Source organism: Momordica charantia, assembly GCF_013281855.1.
Source record: "Momordica charantia cultivar OHB3-1 chromosome 10 unlocalized genomic scaffold, Mcharantia_2.0 BLBB01000010.1, whole genome shotgun sequence".
NCBI lineage: Eukaryota > Viridiplantae > Streptophyta > Magnoliopsida > Cucurbitales > Cucurbitaceae > Momordica > Momordica charantia.
In genome coordinates this window covers 14,927,021-14,951,051 of record NW_028275158.1, presented here as the reverse complement: position 1 = coordinate 14,951,051, position 24,031 = coordinate 14,927,021, and the positions used below count along the sequence as shown (strand labels likewise).

Below are 24,031 nucleotides of genomic sequence, written 5' to 3'. Positions count from 1 at the left end.
AATCAGAGTAGTTGAGTATAAAGTGTAGAGTGTTGTGAGCATCTCAAATAGTAGGGATTTGTAGCATAGCTTTAGGGTTTGACTTACTTCCTATTTATAGAATTGAATCCTGAATCTATGGAGAATCTTGAGGCAATTAAGATATCTTCTCCTTTTGAATATCTTCTCCTGAATCATAAAGTCATCAAGATATATCTTCCCTTTTGAATTCCTAAGGGGAATTCGAATACTAGAAAATATGGATTTTCTCATCCATAACAAAATATATCTAAAAATGAAATAAAAATTGATACAACTTGCTAGATAAAACTTGGATGAAATTAAAAATTCAGGAAAAAAATTGATACAATATTAAACTCTTATTTCCTCCCCCAAAACTTAATGTATAATAGGATCAAATTAATGTTTAATCTAGCAAATTTGACCATTTTAATTTATAATGAAGTAAAAATAAAATTTGAAATCACACCTTTTATTTTAAAAGAGAACAAATAAAAATAATTAAAATATTATAGTTTCTCAATGCCGTGCAATTTTTTTTTTATTTCGCCGTTTTCTGCTCACGTTAATGGTTTAATTCATGCCAATTCGAACATAACTCAAGGGATAAGACACCAATTATTTATTATACTAAAAATTGGTTTAGTTCATATTTTATCTCTCCCTTTATTTAATGGAACGATTTTATGTTTGCTTGTTAAATTTTTGAATTACAATGAAAACTCTTTGTGAAATGAATTTGCTAAGAAGAACGAATGTTACAAATCTAATATTGATCAGTGACTAATGGTTAATAATCTTCAATTACTCAATTGAAGTTCTCAGATATAGCTTAGCTTTCAAAAACAACTAAAATTGTATCTCAAAAAACGAAAGTGAGCATAGTTTAGTGGTAATTGACATATATCTCCAATCACGTCGTATCTCAAAAAAAGTGAAGATATTAGTAACATTATTTAGTCAAAGTTCGAATTCTCATCCATTAATATATAGTACTATGCTTTCTTAAAAAAGAAAAAAAAAATCTAATTTTAGTAGCATGGGAAGTCTCTACTATCTTGCAGTCCTAACCTTAATTAGTATTCTTATATATTATTTCCTATTAGTTCAATTAATTTGAACCCAATAGAAAAATTGTTTCTTTAAATAGTTTGTTCCTTATGTGGTGATGAATGGAAGAGGGGGAGATCGAACTCACAACCTCATGGTTGTTGGTATATGCCAAGCTATGCTCGCTTTGGCTCTTTCAAGCCTCCCAAGATTGAATCAAATTAACAACATGGAGAACGATTATGGTGTTTTAAAATTGGGTAAGAAACCACACATTTTTATATACACATTTTTTTTAGTTCATCGGATAAAGATTTGAACCTCCAAAATAACACGTGTATTTATATTTTATAGACTATATATGATGAATCAAATAATTACATTTGAAAAACCACTTTTTGGTATAGGATTGTGATTCTGGACAAAAAGGCACTCCTATTGAAAGATCTATTAAATAATTTAATACATAATTTTAATTAAAAAAAGGGAAAAAGTTGCAACTACAATAATTGTGATGTTTGTTGCATATCCATAAATATGCCAACTTCCTAAACATTCACCTCTCTACTATTTTGAGACGTGATATCTAATATTCAGACCACCACTTTTCTCACCAACCTTGAAATATAATTCCATAACGTATAGATATCAAAACCGCTAAAAACAGTACATACTTCTTTTTCACTATTGTTTTACAATACATAATGCATGGGAGATGATATCCATAAAAAGAAAATGAATACTTCAAAGAATAAGGATTAAGAATGTCTATATGAAGTGCATTTTGAAGCTACATACAGAAATATAATATGGTTGCCATACACAAACAGAAGTGATATTTTATTACACTTGTACTTCTTTGTATTTAATTTATTACCAACAATATATTTCAACCAAATCACTCTTATTAAAGGATGCTATTTTCCTATAAAGAGAAGTATATATGACACACTCTTTATCCTCCCTTTATTTTCATTTAATTTTTTTTTTTTTTTTTTTTTAAGTTTCAAAGATACCCCGACCTGAATGATGGCATCGATTTTCACTATTGAGCAAACATCCCGAGATGAATGGTAATCAAAAAATGAGGTTGAGTTTGGACTTCTTTCGAAATTGCTTCTTGGTAATGCACCAACGTTCAGGGAAGGTACTTAGCTGTGCGTAACAGACAATTCAAAACCATATAAAACAATGAGTTAAAATGCATTTTTAGCATGTACTATGATAATTGTAATATTTTGTTCCTTATAATTCTGTCTCGTAACAATTAAGTATTTGACATTAAAAATTCCCTTGTTGTCAAGTTCTATAAATGAGCAAATAGTGAACAGTTTTTGGTTCTTATTTCTCATTTCAAATTTTTGAGAAACATAAAAATTTGATAAATATTCTTCTTTATCGTTTCTTATTATTAAGAAAAGTTTTTGAAATTGTGTAAAAAATCTAAAAACAACAAAATCAAATTTCTTGTTTCATGTTTCCATTTTTTTTTCCAAAACGTACCTAAAAACATTTTTTTTACAGAGGCAGATAAAAATATTATTTTTTTTTTTTTACTTATAAAAATGCATAATAAATATAACATAGAAATTTTGAATACTTAATTTAAAAAATTATTTTTCATATAAAACTGGTACGTTTTTAAAATCAAAATTTTAAACAAGAAATAAGAAATTGTTAACATCACTTTTCTGTTTAATTTTTCAAATAACAGATAAAAAACGAGAAACACTGACCAAAAGCAATGCAACTATATTTTTCTTGATTGAAAAGGAGAAAGCAAAAAATAAAAAACAAAACATTACCAAATGGACCTTGGACCCTAAGTGAACCACTTTTGATTTGGACCATAAAAAGTTCATCATCTTCATTCATATGATGATTGTTTTGATATCAAAATTTTAATGTAATAGTTAATTTTGAAGCACGTGTAGCTGTGGATTAAAAAGCAAGACAGGAAAGGGCATTGTTTAGAAATGCTTTTTCTTTTTTTTTTCCTTTCTTTCTTGAGGACAAAGAAATGCTGTTTAAACAGTCTTCAGCTGAAAATTTTGGTATTTTTAAAGGTTGTTTTCTCCAGTTTTCTTCTAGGTTGTTTTAATGAATGTTCTACTTTTAGAATAATTGAAGTTGTTATAGAATAGTGATTTGAACTGTACAATGATCTTAAAATTTGAGAACCACATGAAATGTTGTTCTTAAAAGTAGCTTTGAAAATATTAGAGAGAAAAAAAAAACAAAAAAAAAAACAGAAAACAACCAAAAATGAGATGAATTAACTTACATTGCTAATAAGCCTTGCCCCAAACCAAGCTGTGTCTGCACCATATGGTGGAGGAATGACTCTGATTCCATTGGCCATGGATGAAGGAAGAAGCCCATAAACTTCCTTCTGCAACCTTTCTGACAACAATTGTAGCACATGTACGAGCATTAGATACCGAATGCTACGTTTTTCGTTCACATCCAAAGAAAACTACTCGCATCAGAAAACCACTCACATATAGTACCCACACATCAACATTTTGGGAGAGAAGGAACAAATTGAAAATCTTAAAATTATAGAGACCAAATCGATCAGATCGAAATCACGCATGAGCACAAGCACAGACACATTGTAGAAACTAAAATGGTAATTTAATCAGAAGAAACCTCAAGAAGTTAAAGAGGAGGAAAGTTCAAGTTGAGAACCTGCCAGTCCTGGAAGGCAAGAACTGCCACCTGATAAGACAACAGTCTTGAACCAAGAATCATCACATGTTAGTTCTGCAGCATGGCAATGGTCCATGCAAAGCACCACAGCCTCGTGCAGCCCCATTGCTCGCCTGACAATGACAAATGAAAAAAAACGTCATATTGACCATCCCATACCAATGGCTTCGAATCATCCCGGGCTTTTCTAGTAAAATGAGTTGTTTCTGGTTAGGTATAAATGCTTCAGTTATCAACGAAATGAAAACATTTTCCTTTTTCAGCAACCTTTTGGTCAAGTTGTGGATGAAATTCTTTTAAAATGCTCAGGATTAAACATTAACAGCAGAGAGAACTTTTGTATTTAACATAGAACATTTTCTAAAAGGCTGAGGTACGACTTACACTCCTGCCATACGTGGTCGGAATAAGATCTCTCCGGTTTGAAATCGCTCTTTGGAAAGAGTAAACCAACCTTCCCCAGCAGCTTCAAAGGATGCTTGAGTATCTTTAGATAATTCAGCTTCATAGTCCTCAGCAACATAACATAGATTCTGAGTTCAAAATTAACAAACATTAGACATTATCCTCATGCCTTCGTCTCTAATCTCTCTCTCCTACTTCTCTTCTATATAGAACAATCATGTGATGCAACCTAACGTCTGAATAAGGAAAAAAGGCATCTTTCTTAAACATAGAACAATTTTACCATTGGAATATATTTTCTTGGCTTAAATGCTATTTTAGTCCTAAATTTCTGTGTTTATTCTATTTTGATCCTTACCCGTTGTCCCTAGTTTTTCAATAAATTATTTAATAGAACCCGGTATCAGTAAATATTTTGTTAATTTATCAAATTAGGAACTAAAATAAAACAACTGAAATTTGAGAGACTTGAATAGAACATGAAAGTTAGGGCCAAAATAAGATTTAAACCAATTCTCTTTCACCGACAAGCCAAACTTTCATCAAGAGGCTACCAAAAAAAAAAAAAAAACAGGGAGGTAAATATCCTACAAAAGCAACCTGAACTGCAAAAACGTGGACTACCCAGTTGCGATAATAACAGTTAAAAAAATAATAATAATTACATCTACTGATGGAAAGCAGAGCAAAGAGAGATTATCTAAAACCATAAAGATTTGGCCCTCCTCATGCAATAGGAATCTAGAGAGTTTGGGATAACTTTTTGAAGTTTTTTTCGATGCACAATTTCATTGCCCATGCTGATTGTGATCTAAATCCAATCCCTCTGATTATAAAAAGGATTCGTTATATACGTGAATTGATACTTAGGGAGATCTTTTTTTTTCAATTAATTCTTAGGGAGGCTTCACCCACCCCAAACCAGTTTGGGCAGGCAACAAGAGTTTAAGTAAAACAACCTTTCAACTAGCATCTTCAGGATTTTTTCTAATTATGTGCTTACTCTAAAAGTACTTTTAAGTATTTCTAAAATTTTTATGACTCAACCCATTTATGTATAACTTTCAAAAAACACACAAGGATGGGAAAAAAAAAAAGAACGCTATTGCTTCCCTTGGCAATTACAAGAGAGGAGATGACATTATGTGGACATGTATAAGTGAAATGTGACGAGCAACAAAAGCATCGAGTCTGCTCAAGGACTCAAGCTAGATTAAAATATTTGAACTTCCAAAATGCTGCTTCGAGCTATTCTTAAAGCTAGAAAGAAAAAAGAGAAGATTAAATTCACATTACTATGGGCATGAAGTATTGTGCTAAACAGAGGTTCAAACGGGTAAAAACAACAAATGCGCTAGATTTCAGCTCCTGGGAGACAACTAGATTAAGTACAAGACAAACTTGCTTACGATATAAATCTTAGAAATGGAAGCTTTAATGTACCTCTTTCAATGCTCGAACAGTGTACATGGACTCAAATTGTATATTATTCTGCTGCATCAGCTCTCGGAGGTACCCCGTGAGCTTCAAAGCTCCCAGTCCCACAACTTCAACGCCCACTTTCCGCATTACTTTGCCATGTAAAACTACAAAAATTTGATAAAAGAATTAGAAAACTCAACATGAAAATTTGTTTCCATGGGAAAGGTGGAGTAGTTGCGTGATTTCTCAGGAAAAAAAAAATTCCTCAAACTAGTTTTCCTTTAGTTTTTTTACTCCTAGTCTAGCAAGCATTAGAAACAAGCTTAAAATGGTGGAAGGTGGAATAAGACACAAGCCAAAATATTGACTTTGCTAGTATTATAGTTAATTAAGATAGATGTAGGTAATCAGTGATTCTCACGTTTTAGAAAATTACTATATTGACAATTGTTATTAAAAAAATGCTATATTTGTGATTACTTTTATAAAAATAAATTTTCTAAACATTTAATTATGCTACCATTAAAATTTGAGCCCAGCATACCATGGTACAATCTTTAAGTGTAGAGTCTATGAAAAGATTATTAAAGATACTTCTGCTGATGGTCGGCAGTCTCCATAGCCATTGTGAAAGGAAGGGCAATTTTTGTTCCTCATATTTTCTTGATAACAAGACCACGGAAAAGAACCCAAGTACCCTGAGTTAGATTCCAACAGCCACCAATTCCTTCTTACAGTCCTAAATTTATTATAATTAATCTTTTAGGAAGGGGCTTTCTCATCCCCTGCCCTTACGTTGCTCTTCCTTTTTTTGATACATACATTCTGTTTCTTATCAAAAAGAAGAATAGTGCTAAAAAGGGGTGAATGACGTGACCATAATATTTGGTTGGCATGGACCAATAAACAGGAGGATATACAATGTTCTTTTCAGTTTTCTAACTAATTTGGGGACGTCATATTAGTGAGCAATTAAGATTTGCTTCGTCAGTACACTTTTGATTAGTACACATTAGCTTAAGAATTCGAGAACATAACAAATTATGTTAGCTTACTTGGGACGATTGAAGTCACCTGGAACCCAACATTAACAACAATTCCTGAAGTTTTTCTTGCAGCATACAAGGCTAGCGTTGCCTACACATGAAAAAATAGACAGTGGATGTAATTATATAAGATTCCCAATTTGGTACTTCTATTCATTTATTATGGTCCAGGAGTTCCATGCCATGATCAATGTTTTTTCACTCTCATAATCGACTGCTAAGGAAGTCCTTCCATCACTACTCATTGGAAACACATAATTTATTAGCTAAATGGTAAAGATCATCCATTTTTAATGAAATGGATGTAGAAGTGGCTAGTTTTGGAGTCTCTTTGTTTGATCCATTTTGGCTCGTTATGTATTGTATTAAGGATCCAAAGATGGTCAAGGAAAAAGGTCCATATTTGAAAGTGTTTCTCCTTGTAACTGTGAATTTCATTGACTAAAAGCACATATCGAAATAGCATAAGCTTGGATAGTATTCATTTCCGGAAGTAATAAGAGGCTTTTTTTGTTAGTAAATCAATGCTCAGAAAATTTATTCTTGAGGTTGACTACATAGTTTAGGAAATGCAACCCATATGCAAGTATTCTTCCTGATTCAAAAGGTTATTAGTTAAGAATATTCATTGTTTGCTTTAATAGTTGTAAGCTATAAGCAGATATAAAGTCAGCATTCTCCGAATCACACCATTTTTTTTTTTGTGAGAAACAATTTCATTGATGAATGAAATTACAAAAGTGGGCCCATGATAGGGGATTACATCAAACTATTCCAACACCAAATCACAACATCGATTTTATTTTATGTCTGACATTTTCCATGCCTCATCATATTAGAACATTAGTGTTTTTTAAAGCATTCTATTCAACATCAGCATGCATTGGTGATTAGATAGGATCTATTGAAACTCTTTTATGAGACGGACTGAGGGTACAAAGAAAAATACTTATAAATAGATATAATGATCTTTTTTATATTGACTTGTATTCATAACAGTCATATTAAAAGAGAGAAGAAAATCATATCTCTGAAGCATAAAATGACCTGATTAACGGCACAAACAGAAGGGACATTCATGTCGAATAACACTGAATGGATGGCTTCTTTGAGCTGCTGTCTTGATGCTTTAGCAGATTCAGTATCTGAAGCAGAAAAGAAGAATTGCATGTCATATTGACAAAGGTGACATGCAAATTTTTTTTCTAGTCAGTGGTTCTAATTCTGCCAAGAAGTTTTCTTTTTTTTTAATGAGAAACCAAATTTTCATTAAGATGAATGAGAAAGATAAGAACTTGGGCAAGACAAAAAGTAAGCTGAAAAAAAAAAAAGAAAAGGCCCAATAAAAAGACTATAAAACGAGATAAAATTAAAGTAAAAAGGCAACAATTATTAAGAATTAAAACAAAGTATTTACAAAATCTTGGTATTGACTCTGAGAAGGTAGGCATTGAAACAAGCCCACACCTCCATTCAAGAGTCCTTTTACCCCTAAACTTATCATAATTTCATTCAAGCCACATGTTAATTGTTACATAAATAATAAAATCAATCATTTAAGGTTTTAAAAATAGAAACTATTTCAATTTATGCGATGTATGAAAATTATCTATCATTTACTACTAATTATATGATTTGGATTGAAGCATAGAAACGGGGATTGTTTATGCAAGATTTGCACAACGATACTTTTTCCAAACCTAGCTCGAACCCGGTCTCCGATCCAACCTGAACACTAAAGTGAACCTGCACGAGAGAATAAACACTCCGACGCGCAAGTCAGTATAGGTTGGACTCTCTATTTAGTTCGAGGTGAGATTCGATACCGAAGCGTGAAATGGAGCCCTCTATTTATAGGTGGTGGATCCGACAGTACGCACGACCGGCGGTTACTTGTCTTTTCTCACATCGGACTTGTCGGGTTTCTCGGTAGGTCGGACCCCGAGCAGGTCGTTCCTCGGCTTTCATACTTAGCCTTTTCATCGATCGTAACTGGTCTCCTCGGGGGCTCGAGGTGGACCTGGTTCTCCGGTTTTCACTTAAGCACCAATGGCTGTTCTTCACATGTCCAGGGTATTTTTACACCCAAACATTGGCCCCCTCTCTGTCAGGTTCAATCTCGACCTGGTAGAGAAGTTCATTCGACTCCATTTTGGACGCGTGGCGATTTTTAACTCGTAGAGGGAATATGACCGTTGGGGAAGACATATCGATCGAAGCATTCAAGTTTTCCGTCGTTTCGGATTTCGAGATGATCTCAGCCGCTTGTTGATTACACGTGTACGGTGCAGAGATTTTTCCGATGAGCTATAAATAGCTCCGATCCTTCAGGTCATACCTTACGTTTCCTGAATTCTTGGAGTTCGATCTGAAAGCAGCTCGAACCTTCGGTAGGTCAGTCTCTTTCCCTTTTTCACTTTCTTTTTCAAGTGTAGTACCCATTTCTTCCTCCTTTAGCAGTGATAGCTTAGGATCTGATGAGAGCTTAGCTCGTAGGTTAGAGTTCGAACTCGAAGAGATAAAAAACTTTAGGTTTTCCGATGACGGGGAGGACAGCGATGCTTCCACCTCGGATCAGGGTTTGGAATACCCTTCTAGGATACCCGAGCATTACCTCGGACCCCTTCGTAGGGGGTTCGCTATCCCAGATAACATCTTCCTTAGGATTCCGGAGGAGGGAGAAAGAGCTGACAATCCTTCAGAGGGATGGGTCACTCTTTATCTCAAAATGTTTGAGTACGGCCTCAGACTTCCTCTGCATCCTTTCGTTCAAGAGTTCTTGAACCGAACTGGACTGGCTCCGACTCAAGTGGCCCCCAATGGATGGGGTGTCATTTTTGCCTTGGCCATCCTGTTTTGGTTACGAGCTCGGGACAACGAAGAGGCCGAGCTGTTGGATGTTGGGCAGCTCCTCGCATGCTTCGAAGCGAAGAGAATAGCCAAGAAGCCTGGTCGGTACTATATGTGCGCAAGGAAGGGCGCAGGAGGTATAGTGAAGGGGCCGACCTCCATCAAGGGATGGGTGAAGAAGTGGTTCTTTGCCTCTGGGAAATGGCTGGCAAAGGATGAGGCGGGTCGTCCCTTCTTTCATGTTCCCACTAGGTTTGGGAACCTAGGTACGAAGTAGATCTTGCTCCCCTTCTTTTTATAGTTTTAAGTTTTTCTTACTATCTTGATGCTTAGATCTAACTCGGATTCTATTTTGTGCAGTGTCGATCAGGCCAGTTCCCGAACTCACCCAAGCCTCCTTCGATACGCTGAAGTACTACAAGGAGCACTTTCCGAAGGACAGGAAGGTCGGAGCTTTGGTGACCGACAAGTTGTTGCTTGAATCTGGGCTGTTAGACTACAACCCACTAGTTCGTCCTGTCGAAGCGTCGAGGTCGAACTCCGAGCTAGGTAAGCTGCGCTTTTCTCTTTTATGTTATCTAACTTGTGCTTCTGATCACTAACCTTTTGTTTCTTATTTTGCAGCCATGGTGTGCGGATTTACAAGTGGCGTAAAGCGCAAATCTAAAAGCCGCGCCCATGCTCTCAAGGCTGTCCAGAGTTCGGAGCCTACAACTCCTGTTGTGGCAGGGCCAGCCTCCGAAGATCCAACTCCAGCCTCCGCAGATCCAACTCCGGTGATCGAGCTGGACTCGGTCGAGGAGCACTCCAAGGAGAAGCGCTCCAGAGGCGAGTCTGAGGCGTTGGATGTGTCTCCCCTCAACGAGGTGAGGGACGTATCTCCTCTGAAGAGGAGAAGGAAGAAGAAGAAGACCACCTCCTTCTCGGAGGTCGGAGCTCGTGGGACCTTGCCTGCGAGCTTCGCAGACCTGGTGGACGATCCTGAAGCAAGAATGGGCGGGACGTCCGATGTGCCGACGCAGTTCCAAATTGATCCGTCGAGCTCTGGGGTGAGGGACCAAGTGTCCCGCATCTCGGCCGCGAGCTTAAACCGCTGCCTCAGAAGGGCGTCCAAATTCGTAAGTGACCTAGGGTCCGTTCTTCAGAGGACCATCGACCATGCCGCCGAGGTAAGATCTGCTTCTCCTTGTGATGTATTTGATTTGTTTAACTGATAGTTCGGTCTAACTTTTATGCTCTTGGTGTTCGCAGGCGTTTGTTGCTTCTATTCACTCGGCTATTGCGATAAAGGCCGAGCTGGATGGAAGAGAAGCTCTGGCAGCAAGGGAGAAGGAAGACTTCTCTGCTGCCTTGGAAGCTGCTACCACCATGAAAGGTGAGCTGCTGAGGGCTCGCTCTGAGGTGGACATTTTGAAGGCCGAGGTGGAGGCCAAGGCCGAGCTGCTGAAAAAAGAGGATAAGAGGCGCAAGGCCCAGCTCCGAGCTGCCCATGCCATCACCAAGGGCCTGGAGAATGAGAAATTCCAACTTCTCAAGGAGAAGGATGACATGCTTCAGGTGCTGGAGTCGAAGGATGAGGAACTCAAGCGTCTGACTGCTGAGCTCGAGACGGCGAAGGAGCATCTCAGCAACGGAGTCTTGCTGGAGAAGTCCTTTAGGGAACACCCTGACTTTGACGGGTTTGCTAAGGACTTTTCCGATGCAGGCTTCAAATTTTTTATGAAGGGTATTGCTGCCGATATGTCTGATCTTCAGATCGACCTTAGTGGTCTGAAAAGGAAGTATGCTGAGAAGTGGGCTTCTGGGCCTAACTGCACTCCTGGCCCCCAGGCGCTAGTGGAGAAGTACGTCAGAGATCTGGACTCTGACTACTCCGATCTTGAAGAGGACCAGGTCGGCACTACCCAGGAGGATGTTCCTTCTCAAGCAAGTGGATCTCAGGAGGTCAACCTGCTTGGGTCGCAAGGCGAGCTCTCTTCCCACCTCGGAAGCAACTGAGGCTTCTTTATTTTTCTTCCATTTTTTTTTGTAAGTTCGAAGGCAGAGCTACAATGTATATAAGCCTTGGCTCTGTCTTCTTTGATCAATGAAATTCTACTCTTCTTTTTTACTTTGATGTAATCAGTTCTACCTCTTACCTCGATCTCTTTTGACATTGCGTCTTTTACTAACATAGCACCTTTAACTAAAGGTTTGAATTTGAGTCTTTATCTGGTCTTCAATGCATCGCACAAACTCTGGACTTTTGACATCGCACCTTCAACTTAAAACGTTCGAAGGTTTGAATTTTAAGTCCATAGCTACTCTTCACATCGCACCTCGTACCCTTAGGTTCAGAGGTTTGAATATTTTGAACTTTCCACATCGCCCCTTTAACTTAATCGTTCAAAGGTTTGAATTTTAAGTTTATTAGTGGTTTTGACATCGCACCTCATACCTATAGGTTTTGAGGATTGAATTTTAACCAACTATTACGTAATTAATTTTTAACCTTTCACATCGCACCTTTAATTCTTAACGTACAAAGGATTGAATTTTGGTTCATTGCCGGTTTTGACATCGCACCTCTTACCCGTAGTTTTTGAGGGTTGAATTTTAACCGATTACCGCAATTTGATCCTGTGGGAGTCCGTGGCCCCATTTAATTTCTGGTCGAACTCGGAATCATGAAATTAAATCACCTCGTCTATTCGGACCACCATCCTCTTGAAAAATTTTACAAGTCCATTTAGGACCATTTTGACATTTCAAGGGTAATAGCGCTTCAGGTGCTCCGCGTTCCATGAATGCGCAAAAACGTCTCCTTTCAGGTCGGCCAGTATGTACGTCCCAGGTCGGACTATTCCTTTAACTTCGAACGGCCCTTCCCAATTGGGGTCAAGGGTGCCCATATGACTTTGAATCCTCCTTAAGACCAGATGTCCGACTTGGAAGGTTCGAGGTCGAACTCGGGCGTTGTAGTGTCTGGCCATTCTGTTTTGATATTCTGTCAGGCGTAGCTGAGCCGTTTCTCTTTTTTCTTCCAGCAAGTCGAGGTTGAGAAGCAGCTCTGCCTCGTTTACTGTGGGCTCGTAGTGCTCCACTCTGTTGGATGGGAGGCCTATTTCAACTGGAACAACAGCTTCGGATCCGAAGGCGAGTGAGAACGGGGTCTCACCAGTTGACTCCCTCGGGGTGGTCCGATATGACCATAGAACCTCTAGTAGCTCCTCGGCCCACCTGCCTTTTCTGGAGTCCAATCTCAACTTGAGGCCTCATTTGATGATCTTGTTCACCGCCTCCACCTGCCCATTCGCTTTCGGATGTGCAAGGGATGAGCTGAGATGACTTATACCGAGCCTTCTGCAAAAGTCCTTGAACTTTGCATTGTCGAATTGCTTTCCGTTGTCGGTCACGATGGCATGTGGTATACCAAAACGGCATACAATGTTTGCCCACACGAAGGACGTGACCTTGGACTCCGTAATGTGGGAGAGCGCCTCGGCCCACTTTGTAAAGTAGTCCACAACCACAACGGCAAACTTTGTCTGTCCTTTGCCCAAAAGGAAAGGACCGATGATGTCAATCCCCCACTGCGCGAATGGCCACGGGGCCGAGATGGGGTGAGTAGCTCGGGCGGCTGGTGGATTATATTTCCGAAGCGCTGGCAGTTGTCGCAAGTTTTTACAAACTTTTTGGCATCCTGGTCGAGGGTAGGCCAGTAATATCCTTGCCGGACCACCTTGGCCGACAACGACCTGGCTCCTGAATGGTTGCCGCACACTCCTTCATGGATCTCCCTGAGGGCATACAGGCCTTCCTCAGGGGTTACACATTTCAACAGAGGGAGAGAGAAGCTGCGTCGGTACAATGCTCCATCTCGAATTATGAACCGAGCTGCTTTCCTTGTCATCTTTTTGTGCTTTTTAGGATCTTGTGGTGGATTTCCTTTAATGAAGTCCACGATTGGATCCATCCACGAGGGCTCCGGAGTGTCGACTTCCATCAAATTTGACTCGGAGATCAAAGGATTCTCCAGGATTTCGACAGGGACCGACCTGGCCAGATCGGTCTCATACGCTGACGCTAATTTAGCTAAGGCATCAGCATTAGAATTTTCTGCTCTTGAAACCTGGCTTACTTCGTAGGTCGTAAACTAGGCGAGGTACGATCTGACCTTGCTCAGGTATTTTTCCATTCGATAGTCTTTTGCCTGATACTCCTCTTTGATCTGGCTCACGACCAGCTGGGAGTCACTGAAGACCTTAATGTGAGAGGCCCCCAGCGCCCTGGCGATCCGCAGACCTGCTAGAAGTGCTTCATACTCGGCCTCGTTGTTGGAAGTCCGGAAGTTGAACCGCAGGGCATATTCGAACCGCTCACCTCCTGGTGCGAGCAAGAGGATTCCCGCCCCCATCCTCTCTCGTTGGAGGATCCGTCGACATAGATCGTCCACGGGAGGTCGGACTTGCTCAGCCTGGGAGATGGTGTGAGCTCGGCTATAAAATCAGCCACTGCTTGTCCTTTCAGCGCAGTTCTGAGCTCGAACTGGATGTCGTACTCACTCAACTTCATTGCCCATTTCATCAAGCATCCAGAAGTTTCTGGCTTATGGAAGATGTTTTTCAAGGGCAGGTTAGTGAGCACCACAACAGTGTGGGCTTGGAAGTACTGCCGAAGCCTGCGGGCCAAGATGACCAAAGCGGAAGCTAGTTTTTCCATTTGAGGGTATCTGGTCTCGACTTCAGTCATGGCCTTACTCGTGTAGTAGACGGGGCTTTGCCGCAGTCCCTCTTCTTGTTTGATTAGGGCCGAGCTGACGGCACTGTCAGATACTGCCAAATATAAGTGGAGCTTGTCTCCCGGCAATGGCTTGGCGAGCAGAGGTAGTTCTTCAACTGCTCCAGTGCTTACTCGCACTCTGCTGTCCATTCGAATGGCCCCTTCTTTCTTAGGACTTTGAAGAAGGAAGGCACTTATCTGTTGACCTTGAAACAAACCTGTTCAGAGCTGCAATCCTGCCACTGAGGCACTGAAGCTGCTTTAGAGTCTTGGGTGCCTCCATCGCGAGCACGGCCTTTATCTTCTCAGGGTTGGCCTCGATCCCCCAGTTGTTTACCATAAAGCCAAGGAACTTCCTTGAGGAGACTCCAAAGGCACACTTGGCTGGATTGAGCTTCATTTGATATTTTCGCAGGACTTCAAAGGTTTCGGCCAGGTCGGAAAGATGCGACTTTAACTGCTTGCTCTTGACAAGCATGTCGTCCACATATACTTCCATATTCCGGCCGATCTGCTTGGCGAACATTTTGTTCACCATTCTTTGGTAGGTTGCCCCTGCGTTCTTTAGGCCAAAAGGCATGACCTTATAGCAGTACAGACCTTGGTCTGTTATAAAGGCGGTATGATCTTAATCTGGGACGTGCATCTTGATTTGGTTGTATCCGGAGTAGGCATCCATGAAGGTGAGCAGCTCGTGTCCGACCATAGCGTCCACAAGCTGGTCGATCCTTGGCCACTAGGAAGCAGTCTTTTGGGCACGCTTTGTTTAAATTTGTGAAGTCTACACACATTCTCCACTTCCTGTTGGACTTTTTAACTAATACAACATTAGAGAGCCACTCAGGATACAGAATTTCTCTTATATATTCAGCTTTCAGTAATTTGTTTACTTCCTCAACTATTACATCACTCATCTCCTTATTTACAGGTCTTCTTTTCTGCTTTACTGGTCGGAATGATGGGTCTATGTTGAAGCGATGCACCATGATCTTCGGATCAATGCCAGACATGTCCTCATGAGACCATGCAAAGACGTCCGAGTTGGTCCTGAGGAAGTTGACCAGTTCCTGCCTATCAGTGGCCCCCAGCTTAGTTCCTATGCTTACCTGTTTCTCGGGACTAAGCAAGGGAACAAGCTCGAGCTCCTCAGTTGGCGCGGAAAACTCCCTTTTACCTACTCTTGGTAGGTCGGCCTCGTGCTTCAATTCATCCCCGTTGGTGTGTTCTTCCAGGGTACATACTGATGACCCTTTAAGTGCAGAGGCATAGCACTCCCTTAAGCTTTCTGCTCTCCTCGGACCGTACCCACTCCATTAGGGGTTGAATACTTCAGAACTTGATGGAGTGTTGAGGGAACGGCCCGGAATGAATGGATGATGGGTCTCCCGAAGATGGCATTATAGGCCGATCTGCCGTCAATCACTACGAACTTGGCCATTTGAGTTACCTGTGTACTGTCCTGCCCAAACGTGACCGGCAAGTCAATACACCCCTCTGGGGAGACCGATTCTCCAGAGAACCCAACTAACGGTGTCGGGCTCTTCTTTAATTGCGCCCTGGTCCATCCCAAGGCAAGGTATGTTGGCAGGGACAAGATGTTGGCAGATGCGCCTCCATCTATCAACACCCTTCTGACCACAACATGGTCAATCAAAGGAGCAATCACGAACGCGTCATTGTGGGGCAAATGGACCCGCTCCAGATCTGTATCGTCAAAGGTAATGGAACAGGTCGGTCTCTGCTCCCTGATGATGCACACCTCGTGCCTGGCTACGCGAGCTAGCTCATTTCTCTTATTTTCGGACTGGTCCCCACTTGGCCCTCCGAAAATAGTGTTTATGACCACAGGTCGGTCATCTCGACGAGGTGGCGTCCTTGAATGCTTCCTCTCTTCTTTCTTCTCTGTCGAGTTGAGACCTCGGCTTACCTACAAATTTTTTGAAGTAGCCATCTTGAATGAGGTCTTCAATCTGACGCTTCAATTCTTAACAGTTCGGTGTATTATGGCCATGATCACGATGGAAACGGCAGTATTTGTCCTTGTTGAGCCTTTCCGGGTCTCCTCCGAGCTTCTCAGGTCGCTTTAGGAGCTTTTCCATTCCAGACTCCTCGATATTTGTAAGGATCTCGGAGATCGGAATGGTGGTCGGAGTGTAGCACTCATAAGGTCGGCTCCAGCTGGGGCCGTTCTCCGTCCTTCGATATTCTGCACGGCCACTGGAGGAAGGTCCCCTGTCCTTGGACTTTGAATCTGCCTTCCCCTTATCTTTTCCACCTTTGCCCTGGTCGATCTTTCTCTCTGGTCGGCCAATTTTGGTTCGGAGGAGCTCTTGCCCATCAATAACTTTCTTCGCCTTTTGTAATACTTCGGCGAAGGTAGCTGGAGCCTCCTCTCCAAGCTTCACGGTGAGGGCCTCGTCGGTCAGGCCGGTGAGGAAGTAGCACATGGCCGAGTCATCAGAGCAGTGCGCGACCTTCAACTGCTCCTCCTGAAACCTCGTGACATACTCCCTTAGCGTCTCACCTTCCTTCTGTCTGATGGTGGCGAGGTGAGTCGCTGTCTTTCTATCATAATGCCGAGAAGAGAATTGAGCAATGAACTCTCTCCTCAACTGGAGTAGGTCGAGATCGACCGGCCTCGACCTGGCCAGCAGTCTTCTATACCATAGGCGCGCTCTACCGGTAAGCGCGATCTGGAAGGCGCGGCATTTGATTGCGTCTGATGCCGCTTGAAAATCCATGAGGCCTTCGAAGACCTCGACATAGTCCTTTAGGTGCTTAGACCCATCATAAGGTTTTACGGTGGGAGTTTTGAACTTCGGAGGGATTGGTGCCTCCAAAACGTCCGAGGTAAATAACGATTCTCCCTGGTCGCCATCATCGAGCGGACTTTCTTTCTTCTCGCACTTGGCCTTAAAGGCCTCAACTTTAGCATCAAACTTACTCTTCAGCTGGTCGAACTCTTCCCTCGTGATCACCCCTTCGGGGGTTACCGGATTGTAGGAGGATTCTGCCTGCTGGTTAGAGTTCCTGTGCGAGCAGGACGGTGACTGTCCCTTTCGAAGGGATGAGCCCCTCTTTCTGTTAAGGTGCTCGCGGAGATCACCCCTCTGGTGAGTGTACTCTTCGTCCTCACCTCTTTCGGGATGTTCTTCCTCGACTGGGCCGGGGTGATTACTCCTCTGCTCGCGCACATCATCGCGCGTCAGCCGGTTTTCAGACCGAGATCCTGTGCCCGCAGCTTGCACCATTTCGTTGTACATCTTTTCCATAGTACGCATCTGAGTGCGCATTGCCTCCATTTCTTTCTGGGGTGCGTCAAAATTCTCCCTTGTTGGAGCTGGGGCTGGTCCTCTTTGAAGCTCTACCTCGGCCACGATTGGCCTTGGATGGCTTTGGATGTGCTGGTGGCAAGACGGGCGTGGTGATACGTGCCGACCTGCGGAGGGGCTCTGTCCCCAGGCCTTCATGAACTTGCCCTTCTACCACCTCCGCTCCAACCTCCCTCTGGTGGCCATCGTTGGCCGCTAGAGCTCTTCGGTCGGCTGTGTTGGTTGAGTTTGCTGGCTGAACCATTTTCGTTCGCGTTCTTAAATCGGGATGGCTTAGATCGTACTTTCCCACGGACGGCGCCAAATGTTTATGCAAGATTTGCACAACGTTACTTTTTTCGAACCTAGCTCGAACCCGGTCTCCGGTCCGACCTGAACACTAAAGTAGACCTGCACATGAGGGTAAACACTCTGACGCTCAAGTCAGTATAGGTCGAACTCTCTATTTAGTTCGAGGTGAGATTCGATATCTGAGCGTGAAATGGAGCCCTCTATTTATAGGTGGTGGATCCGACAATACGCACGACCGGCGGTTACTTGTCTTTTCTCACATCGGACCTGTCGGGTTTCTCAGTAGGTCGGACCCCGAGCAGGTCGTTCCTCAGCTTTCATACTTAGCCTTTTCATCGATCGTAACTAGTCTCCTCGAAGGCTCGAGGTGGACCTGGTTCTCCGGTTTTCACTTAAGCACCAATGGCTGTCCTCCACGTGCCCAGGGTATTTTTACACCCAAACAGAGATTATGAAAAAATCAAAATTAATGATAAAAAAAAAAAACTGTAATTCATAAGAAATAAACATTAACATAATTACCATAAGTCAATAATAATTCATAATTTATTAAAGAAAACATTTTGAAATTCAAAAAGGTTGATGACAATGTAGTTAGGAATATAGAAATATAACCTAAACATGAGATCGTTATATTCATGTTTTTCATCCTATATGTCATTTAATAAGTGAAATTTTAGAAGAGTTTAAAGTTCTAAATTTATATTAGCATCACCGTTCTGTTAATTTGTTTAATGTTATCATCATAACATTTCATTTGTTATTATAACATACTGCAACTGCAATTTTTTATTAGTACAGAAAAATACATTGCAAGGAACATATATAATAAAATATTTCTTTTGATTATTTATTCTGAAAAAATATTAATCTAAAAATTAATATTCATTCTAACAAATAGCTTATTATCTTTTTACTAAAATGATTATCTTTAATATCTTTCTTAATAATTATGAATTTGTTGTTTTTACTTTAACTTTTTGGATACTTTTCCTAGAACTTAGAAGGATTAAAATACTCTTCCATTTCTCCAATGTTATTTTTTTAACTTTAATACTAAAATTTAAAATATATTTAAATAAGAACAATAGCACAAATAACAATGGCAAAATTAGAAAAAGAAGCTGCTGACCATCATAGTGGCAGATTGGCAATGACACTACCACTGGATGGAAAGATGTCTTAACCCGCATCCTAAAATCAGATGCAAAGGACATGTCAGTGCATGCTGCAGCTGAGAATAAGATTAATCACTCAACAAATAAGTTCATCATGCATGTGCTTTCCTTTACTAATCTTTTCCCGTGTTCCTTTTGGTGAAGCAAAGAGAGAAGGAGAGTGCAACAAATAAGCAAAAGAAAAAGAAAAGGACATGCCTGCTATAAATAGTAGCAAAAAAATGCCGAAGTCTAGGATACATGGGAGATTCGATGTTCCCGAATTCCTGTGGACAAAATGAGAAATCCAATGCCCGGACTTAATATAATACCTGCGGTAATATTCCAAATGGAAGTATTTTGACATAAACAGGAACAAGCAGTTGACAGAAAACACTCACCAAAAATGTTGCAGAACGCCCAGATGGACAACTGTATTTGCTCCAACCAAATTTGCAATAGCCAGAACCACCTTCTCAACAGTCAATAACAAACAAGAGAAAAAAAGAGTGCCTTAACATCCAATCCTACAACTTCAAAAATTGAAGATGACATCAAGAAGATGAAAGCTTTACACATTGAAATACTAATAATTTGTTGCACTGTTAAGCTTTTTGGTTGAAAAAATAGCTCTACTGACGTAGAAGATACAATGAAGGTTAGTAAAGTAAATGAATCATATATCATTTCTAAAGAAACCTATCACAGGGAAAACTTAGACTCAGAAATACAAGTATAGAGGCAAATGAGATGGAGAGAACCAAGAGAAAAAGTATACAAGTCCACCGACTCAGCCCCAAAGTGGGAACGTTTTTTCAGGAGAAATCTCACCAACCTTAAATAGAGGACTGGGCCCCTCTTTCCTCTATGGTTCACAATCGTGAACCTAATCATCACGCTGACACAAGTTTTGGTAAACTATAAGGTACTGATCCTTCTGCTATCTTAGTTCAGACGTTTATTCAATGCTAACAATATGTTGGAGCCTATTTTAATTAAGGCTGTGGAAGGCAAAAAACCGAAGAAATTAAGTTCTTTCTGTAGATAGAGGGCTCTAATTATGATATAAAAAGTCCAAAGGAAACATCCTGCCCTTAATATCCAACCTAGTAGATGAGTGTCATGTTCAAAGATGGCAAAACCCAAAATCATTTACTCATGATATGACAAATCTTGAATGTCTCATTGCAATCCTTCAAGAGCTTACTTCCATTCTCTTCATTTGAATGGGCAATTCTTCCAAAGGAAGAACATGGTGTTATATGTCAGCATAGCTGCTAAAAGCTTGCCAAAATAGAAATTTCCATTTTCCGTCAATGGATTCTCACTTGTCGTCATCATTCTTGATCAAACTCTTTAACCTTGCCCTGATACCCAAATGATGCAATCTAGCATCAAATAGTCTGAACTTTAAAAATTATCAACTAAAAGTATTTATTAATATAATACAAGAGTTTAACTTTCTGTTTATGGACCAAGTAAACCAATTATTAACAAACAAAATATAAAACCAATTAACAACTAAAAACTAGCAATTAAAAAAAATCAAATAAACTCAAAACAAAACTACAAAATTAAAAATCCTAGTCACACTATTTCGACTAAAATGCAATCTGATCTGTTTTAGTAAACTTACAAAGTAGGCGTTTGTCTTGCTAAATTTTACACTCATGAATATGTTTTAAGGGGTTTGAATTTGGGGAAGACAATAGGCAATGCTAAAGTGTTCTACATACTCAAAAATCCTTGAACCTATCTGAACATTCTAGGGGATGGTAGGTCTATTTTTTCAGTATCTAGTACTTAATAACAACAATATTATGTTATGGAATCACCACTTGGATCATCCTAATTTTATGTATCTCAAAAAAGTTGTTTTATATATTTTCAACATTTTGTAATCTTTTTGAAGTGAAATTTGTGAACTTGTAAGCATACTCGCCCCTGTTATCCCTCGTGCATTTATAAGGCTACTCAACCTTTCCCTATGGTTGCATAGCAATGTCTCCGGGGAAATAGAGTTAAGAATATTACTCAGTTAGCATCTCTGTTAATAATCACACTAGACTTGCATCTTCTTAATGAGGAAAAGAAACTGAACTAATATCTTCGAAAACCTGTGCTCCATTTCAAAATAATTATTGTCACAAGACTGAAGATAACAAATAAACGAGGCCCTCGAGAGAGATAAATCCAAGGGTCTTGACTTTGACAATGATGAGTGCTTTACTTGTCAAACTTGTCCCTGCATAATATTATGAAAATCATCTGCGCATTCAACTCATTGCACAGAACCTATCAAGAAAATGAATCGATTTCTGTGTACAGTAAAGAAAACAGTTGGCGAAAGGAAGCCTCGATGAAACAAAGAAAACTGGCATATATTCAGAGAATAATATCATACAATGGTATTCTGAATTACAAAGTGCAAGTTCATTTGTCAGAGATGATAAAGTAACAATGTGCAAGAACTGGGGAGGTTCCAGAAACTCACCATCAATGATAACAGTACCGGGTGCTTCAGCCCGTTTTCTATATATTTTCATGAATGACAATGGCGTCAACTGACTGGAGAATGTTCTGCAATCAAAACGCATGGTGAAACCTTCTAATAACTTTACAAGCAGCAACATTATATACATTTTCCCAGTAGAACCACACTTATAATCAGCACAAATTATTCTTGTATTGCCCCTTTTCATGATGAGATTGACATGTAATGAAATCAAATAACACAAGGCGCAGGGAGATTAATTTACAAACTTACTCAAGAGGGTAGCCCGAGGCCAACTTAGTTTCCCCAAACAAAACAGAATCCCAAGGCTCCAGTTGGTTTTGGAGGAAAAAAATCCAAAGACTATTGTCAGAAACAAGCGATCTCCAAGACTTGCAGACCATACCCATTTTCGCTGTGCTGTTGGGCCCAGCTAATTTTAGTATTTGAATCAGTATATCCATGGGAATCTGATCGAATTCTCCCAAAGACGACGACCCTTCAAATCGACGCCGATCACTGGGCGACATTTCCAAGTGCAATCCCGAACGGGTGGACACCGATTCCCACACTTTTCTCAGCAACATAGCCATGGGCAAATCAAAAAGAAAAAAGAACAGGTTCGAAGTATATGCTGCAGCAAAAGCAAATGAAGAGGAACGGAGTCAAATTAGTCAAATCAGAATTTTGTATTCCACAGAGATCAGCTCCTACTCAACCAAACAGAGTAGAACGAAAATGGAATTGTGAGTATTGGAGGAGCAATTGGGTTTTGAATGGATTTTGATAATTTATCGGCCACCGATGACCGACGGCCTTCGAGACTGACGTGGGCAGAGTTGTCGGTCCACACGTGTACCAAAGGGACACCACCAAATGCGAAATCTTTGATTTGGAGGCGGACACAGAAATGCGGTACGGAGAATATTACAGTTTCCCAGTCTTTGGGAGGAATTTGGAATGGAATGGTGTGTGATACGAAAGATTCAAGAATCTGACCAAAGGTAAATGACAGGGTGAAACGGGATACTATTTAAAATGTGAAAAAAAAAAGCAAAAACATTTTCAGGAAGGATTTTGAGTTAGTTGGGCAGGTTTTGTAGCGTTAATATTTTGATTGTGGTGAATTAGATCTTCCACAACAAAGAAATGGAAAATGTCTGATGAATTAGTTTAAACTAGAAGAGGGCATGAATTGGTTTTTTTCTTTTTTTTTTTTTTTGAAGAATTTATCAGGGAGGATGTTGATGGGTTAGGCCTTCAACTATACGAGGAGGATACCGAGGAGTTGATGCACATTGTGAGATAGAAAAACGTCAAGAGGAAGGATGGTAAGATTCTATTATTGAGCTCTTTTCAATAGGAGCCCATCTTTTAAAAAAATGATGCTAAACGATTGAATATAAGTGTATGGATAAAGAGATACGAGGAACGTTATCTAAAGGGAAATTGGGGACTTCGAGAGTCGAGCTATTGTAGTAGCATAGGAATAACATGAGGAGAACTAGTCGAGGACTTAAGGTTAAAAGTAAGGAAATGTGTAAAGGAAAAGAATAAGATACTTTCGTTGACAGGGATCTAATAAGATAATGATGGTCCTTAGGAAAGCGGAAGTTGAGGGTCGTTTGTCAATGTTCAGTTTTTTTGTTTTCTCCTTTTTTAACATAGAGAAACATAATTGCATTTGGTTTTTTTTTGTTCATTTATGTTTTTTTATTAAAAAAAAAAAGAAGGCAACCATAAAATTTTAAATTCAAAATGGAAAAATGTAATTAATCTTCAAATTTTTTATGTTATTAATACTTTTTCATATTTATTATGCATTTTATAATTCAAGATTGATAGAACAATATTTTTACTTATGTTTTGAAAACAAAATTGAAACATTAACAAGAAATAAGAAACTTGATTTTGTGCCAACCAAAACATTAAGACACATGTTTCCAATCATGAGGTTGAAAGTTTGAATCGCCACCCCTACAATGAGTAACAAAAAAATATAAATAGACGTAAGATGCTTAGGTAAAACTGGAAACAAGAAATAAGAATAAAAATCTTATCAAAGGCGCCCTAAGTTATCACGGATAATGAGGAGGAAATTGAGGAAAAAGAAGGGTAAGTGAAAAGCATGCTAGTGTTAGCTTTAGAGATTCAATAAAATTAAATATTTTGATGATCACAAACCAAATGTGAATTGATAATCTAAGTTATTCAAAGTGTCAATAACGTAGAGCTCGGAAAAACGAATCAAACGCATTATGAAACACTCAAATCAAAGTCCAAATGAAAAAATTATGGTCAAAACAAGTTTGAAAAAAAAAACAAAAAAGAGTACACGCATGGCATGTGACGTGAATAAGTCTGACCATCAGAAGCCAACATGTGGCAGGTGATGTGGCTCTTTGTTGATGTGGTGGATGGCATGGCAACTAACATGGAGCTAGCAGTCAAATTTCTATCAACGTGGCAGTGACGTGGCGCTCAACTATCAAATTTATGTTGACATAGCAT

At 39.9% G+C, this 24,031-nt stretch overlaps 1 protein-coding gene across 2 annotated transcripts; it reads right to left on the bottom strand.

Moving 5' to 3' along the window:
• Window positions 1-1,869: 1,869 nt before the first annotated feature.
• ARP8 (actin-related protein 8) lies at window positions 1,870-22,496 on the bottom strand. Of its 2 annotated transcripts, none has more exons than XM_088118550.1 (12): window positions 21,794-22,496; window positions 21,521-21,606; window positions 19,428-19,498; window positions 19,246-19,313; window positions 19,002-19,063; window positions 7,683-7,780; window positions 6,645-6,726; window positions 5,611-5,753; window positions 4,147-4,295; window positions 3,742-3,875; window positions 3,335-3,449; window positions 1,870-2,205 (listed from the first exon to the last, which is right to left on the bottom strand). In XM_088118550.1, exons 1-12 carry the CDS (start codon window positions 22,111-22,113, stop codon window positions 2,202-2,204), a joined length of 1,332 nt encoding a protein of 443 aa, XP_087974676.1. In that variant the 5' UTR covers window positions 22,114-22,496; the 3' UTR covers window positions 1,870-2,201. The 2 variants fall into 2 exon arrangements, with proteins under 2 accessions (XP_087974676.1, XP_087974675.1); XM_088118549.1 differs by having other exon boundaries at window positions 3,335-3,453; window positions 21,794-22,492.
• Window positions 22,497-24,031: the final 1,535 nt, after the last annotated feature.

Excerpts from the sequence above, each read along its gene's own strand:
- ARP8 (XM_088118549.1), bottom strand. The coding sequence starts at position 22,113 with ATGGCTATGTTGCTGAGAAAAGTGTGGGAATCGGTGTCCACCCGTTCG. Across the intron at positions 5,754-6,644 it reads GGTGACTTCAATCGTCCCAA|TTTTACATGGCAAAGTAATG; the intron begins GTAAGCTAACAT and ends AAATTTTTGTAG. Across the intron at positions 3,454-3,741 it reads TTGCCTTCCAGGACTGGCAG|AAAGGTTGCAGAAGGAAGTT; the intron begins GTTCTCAACTTG and ends AATTGTTGTCAG.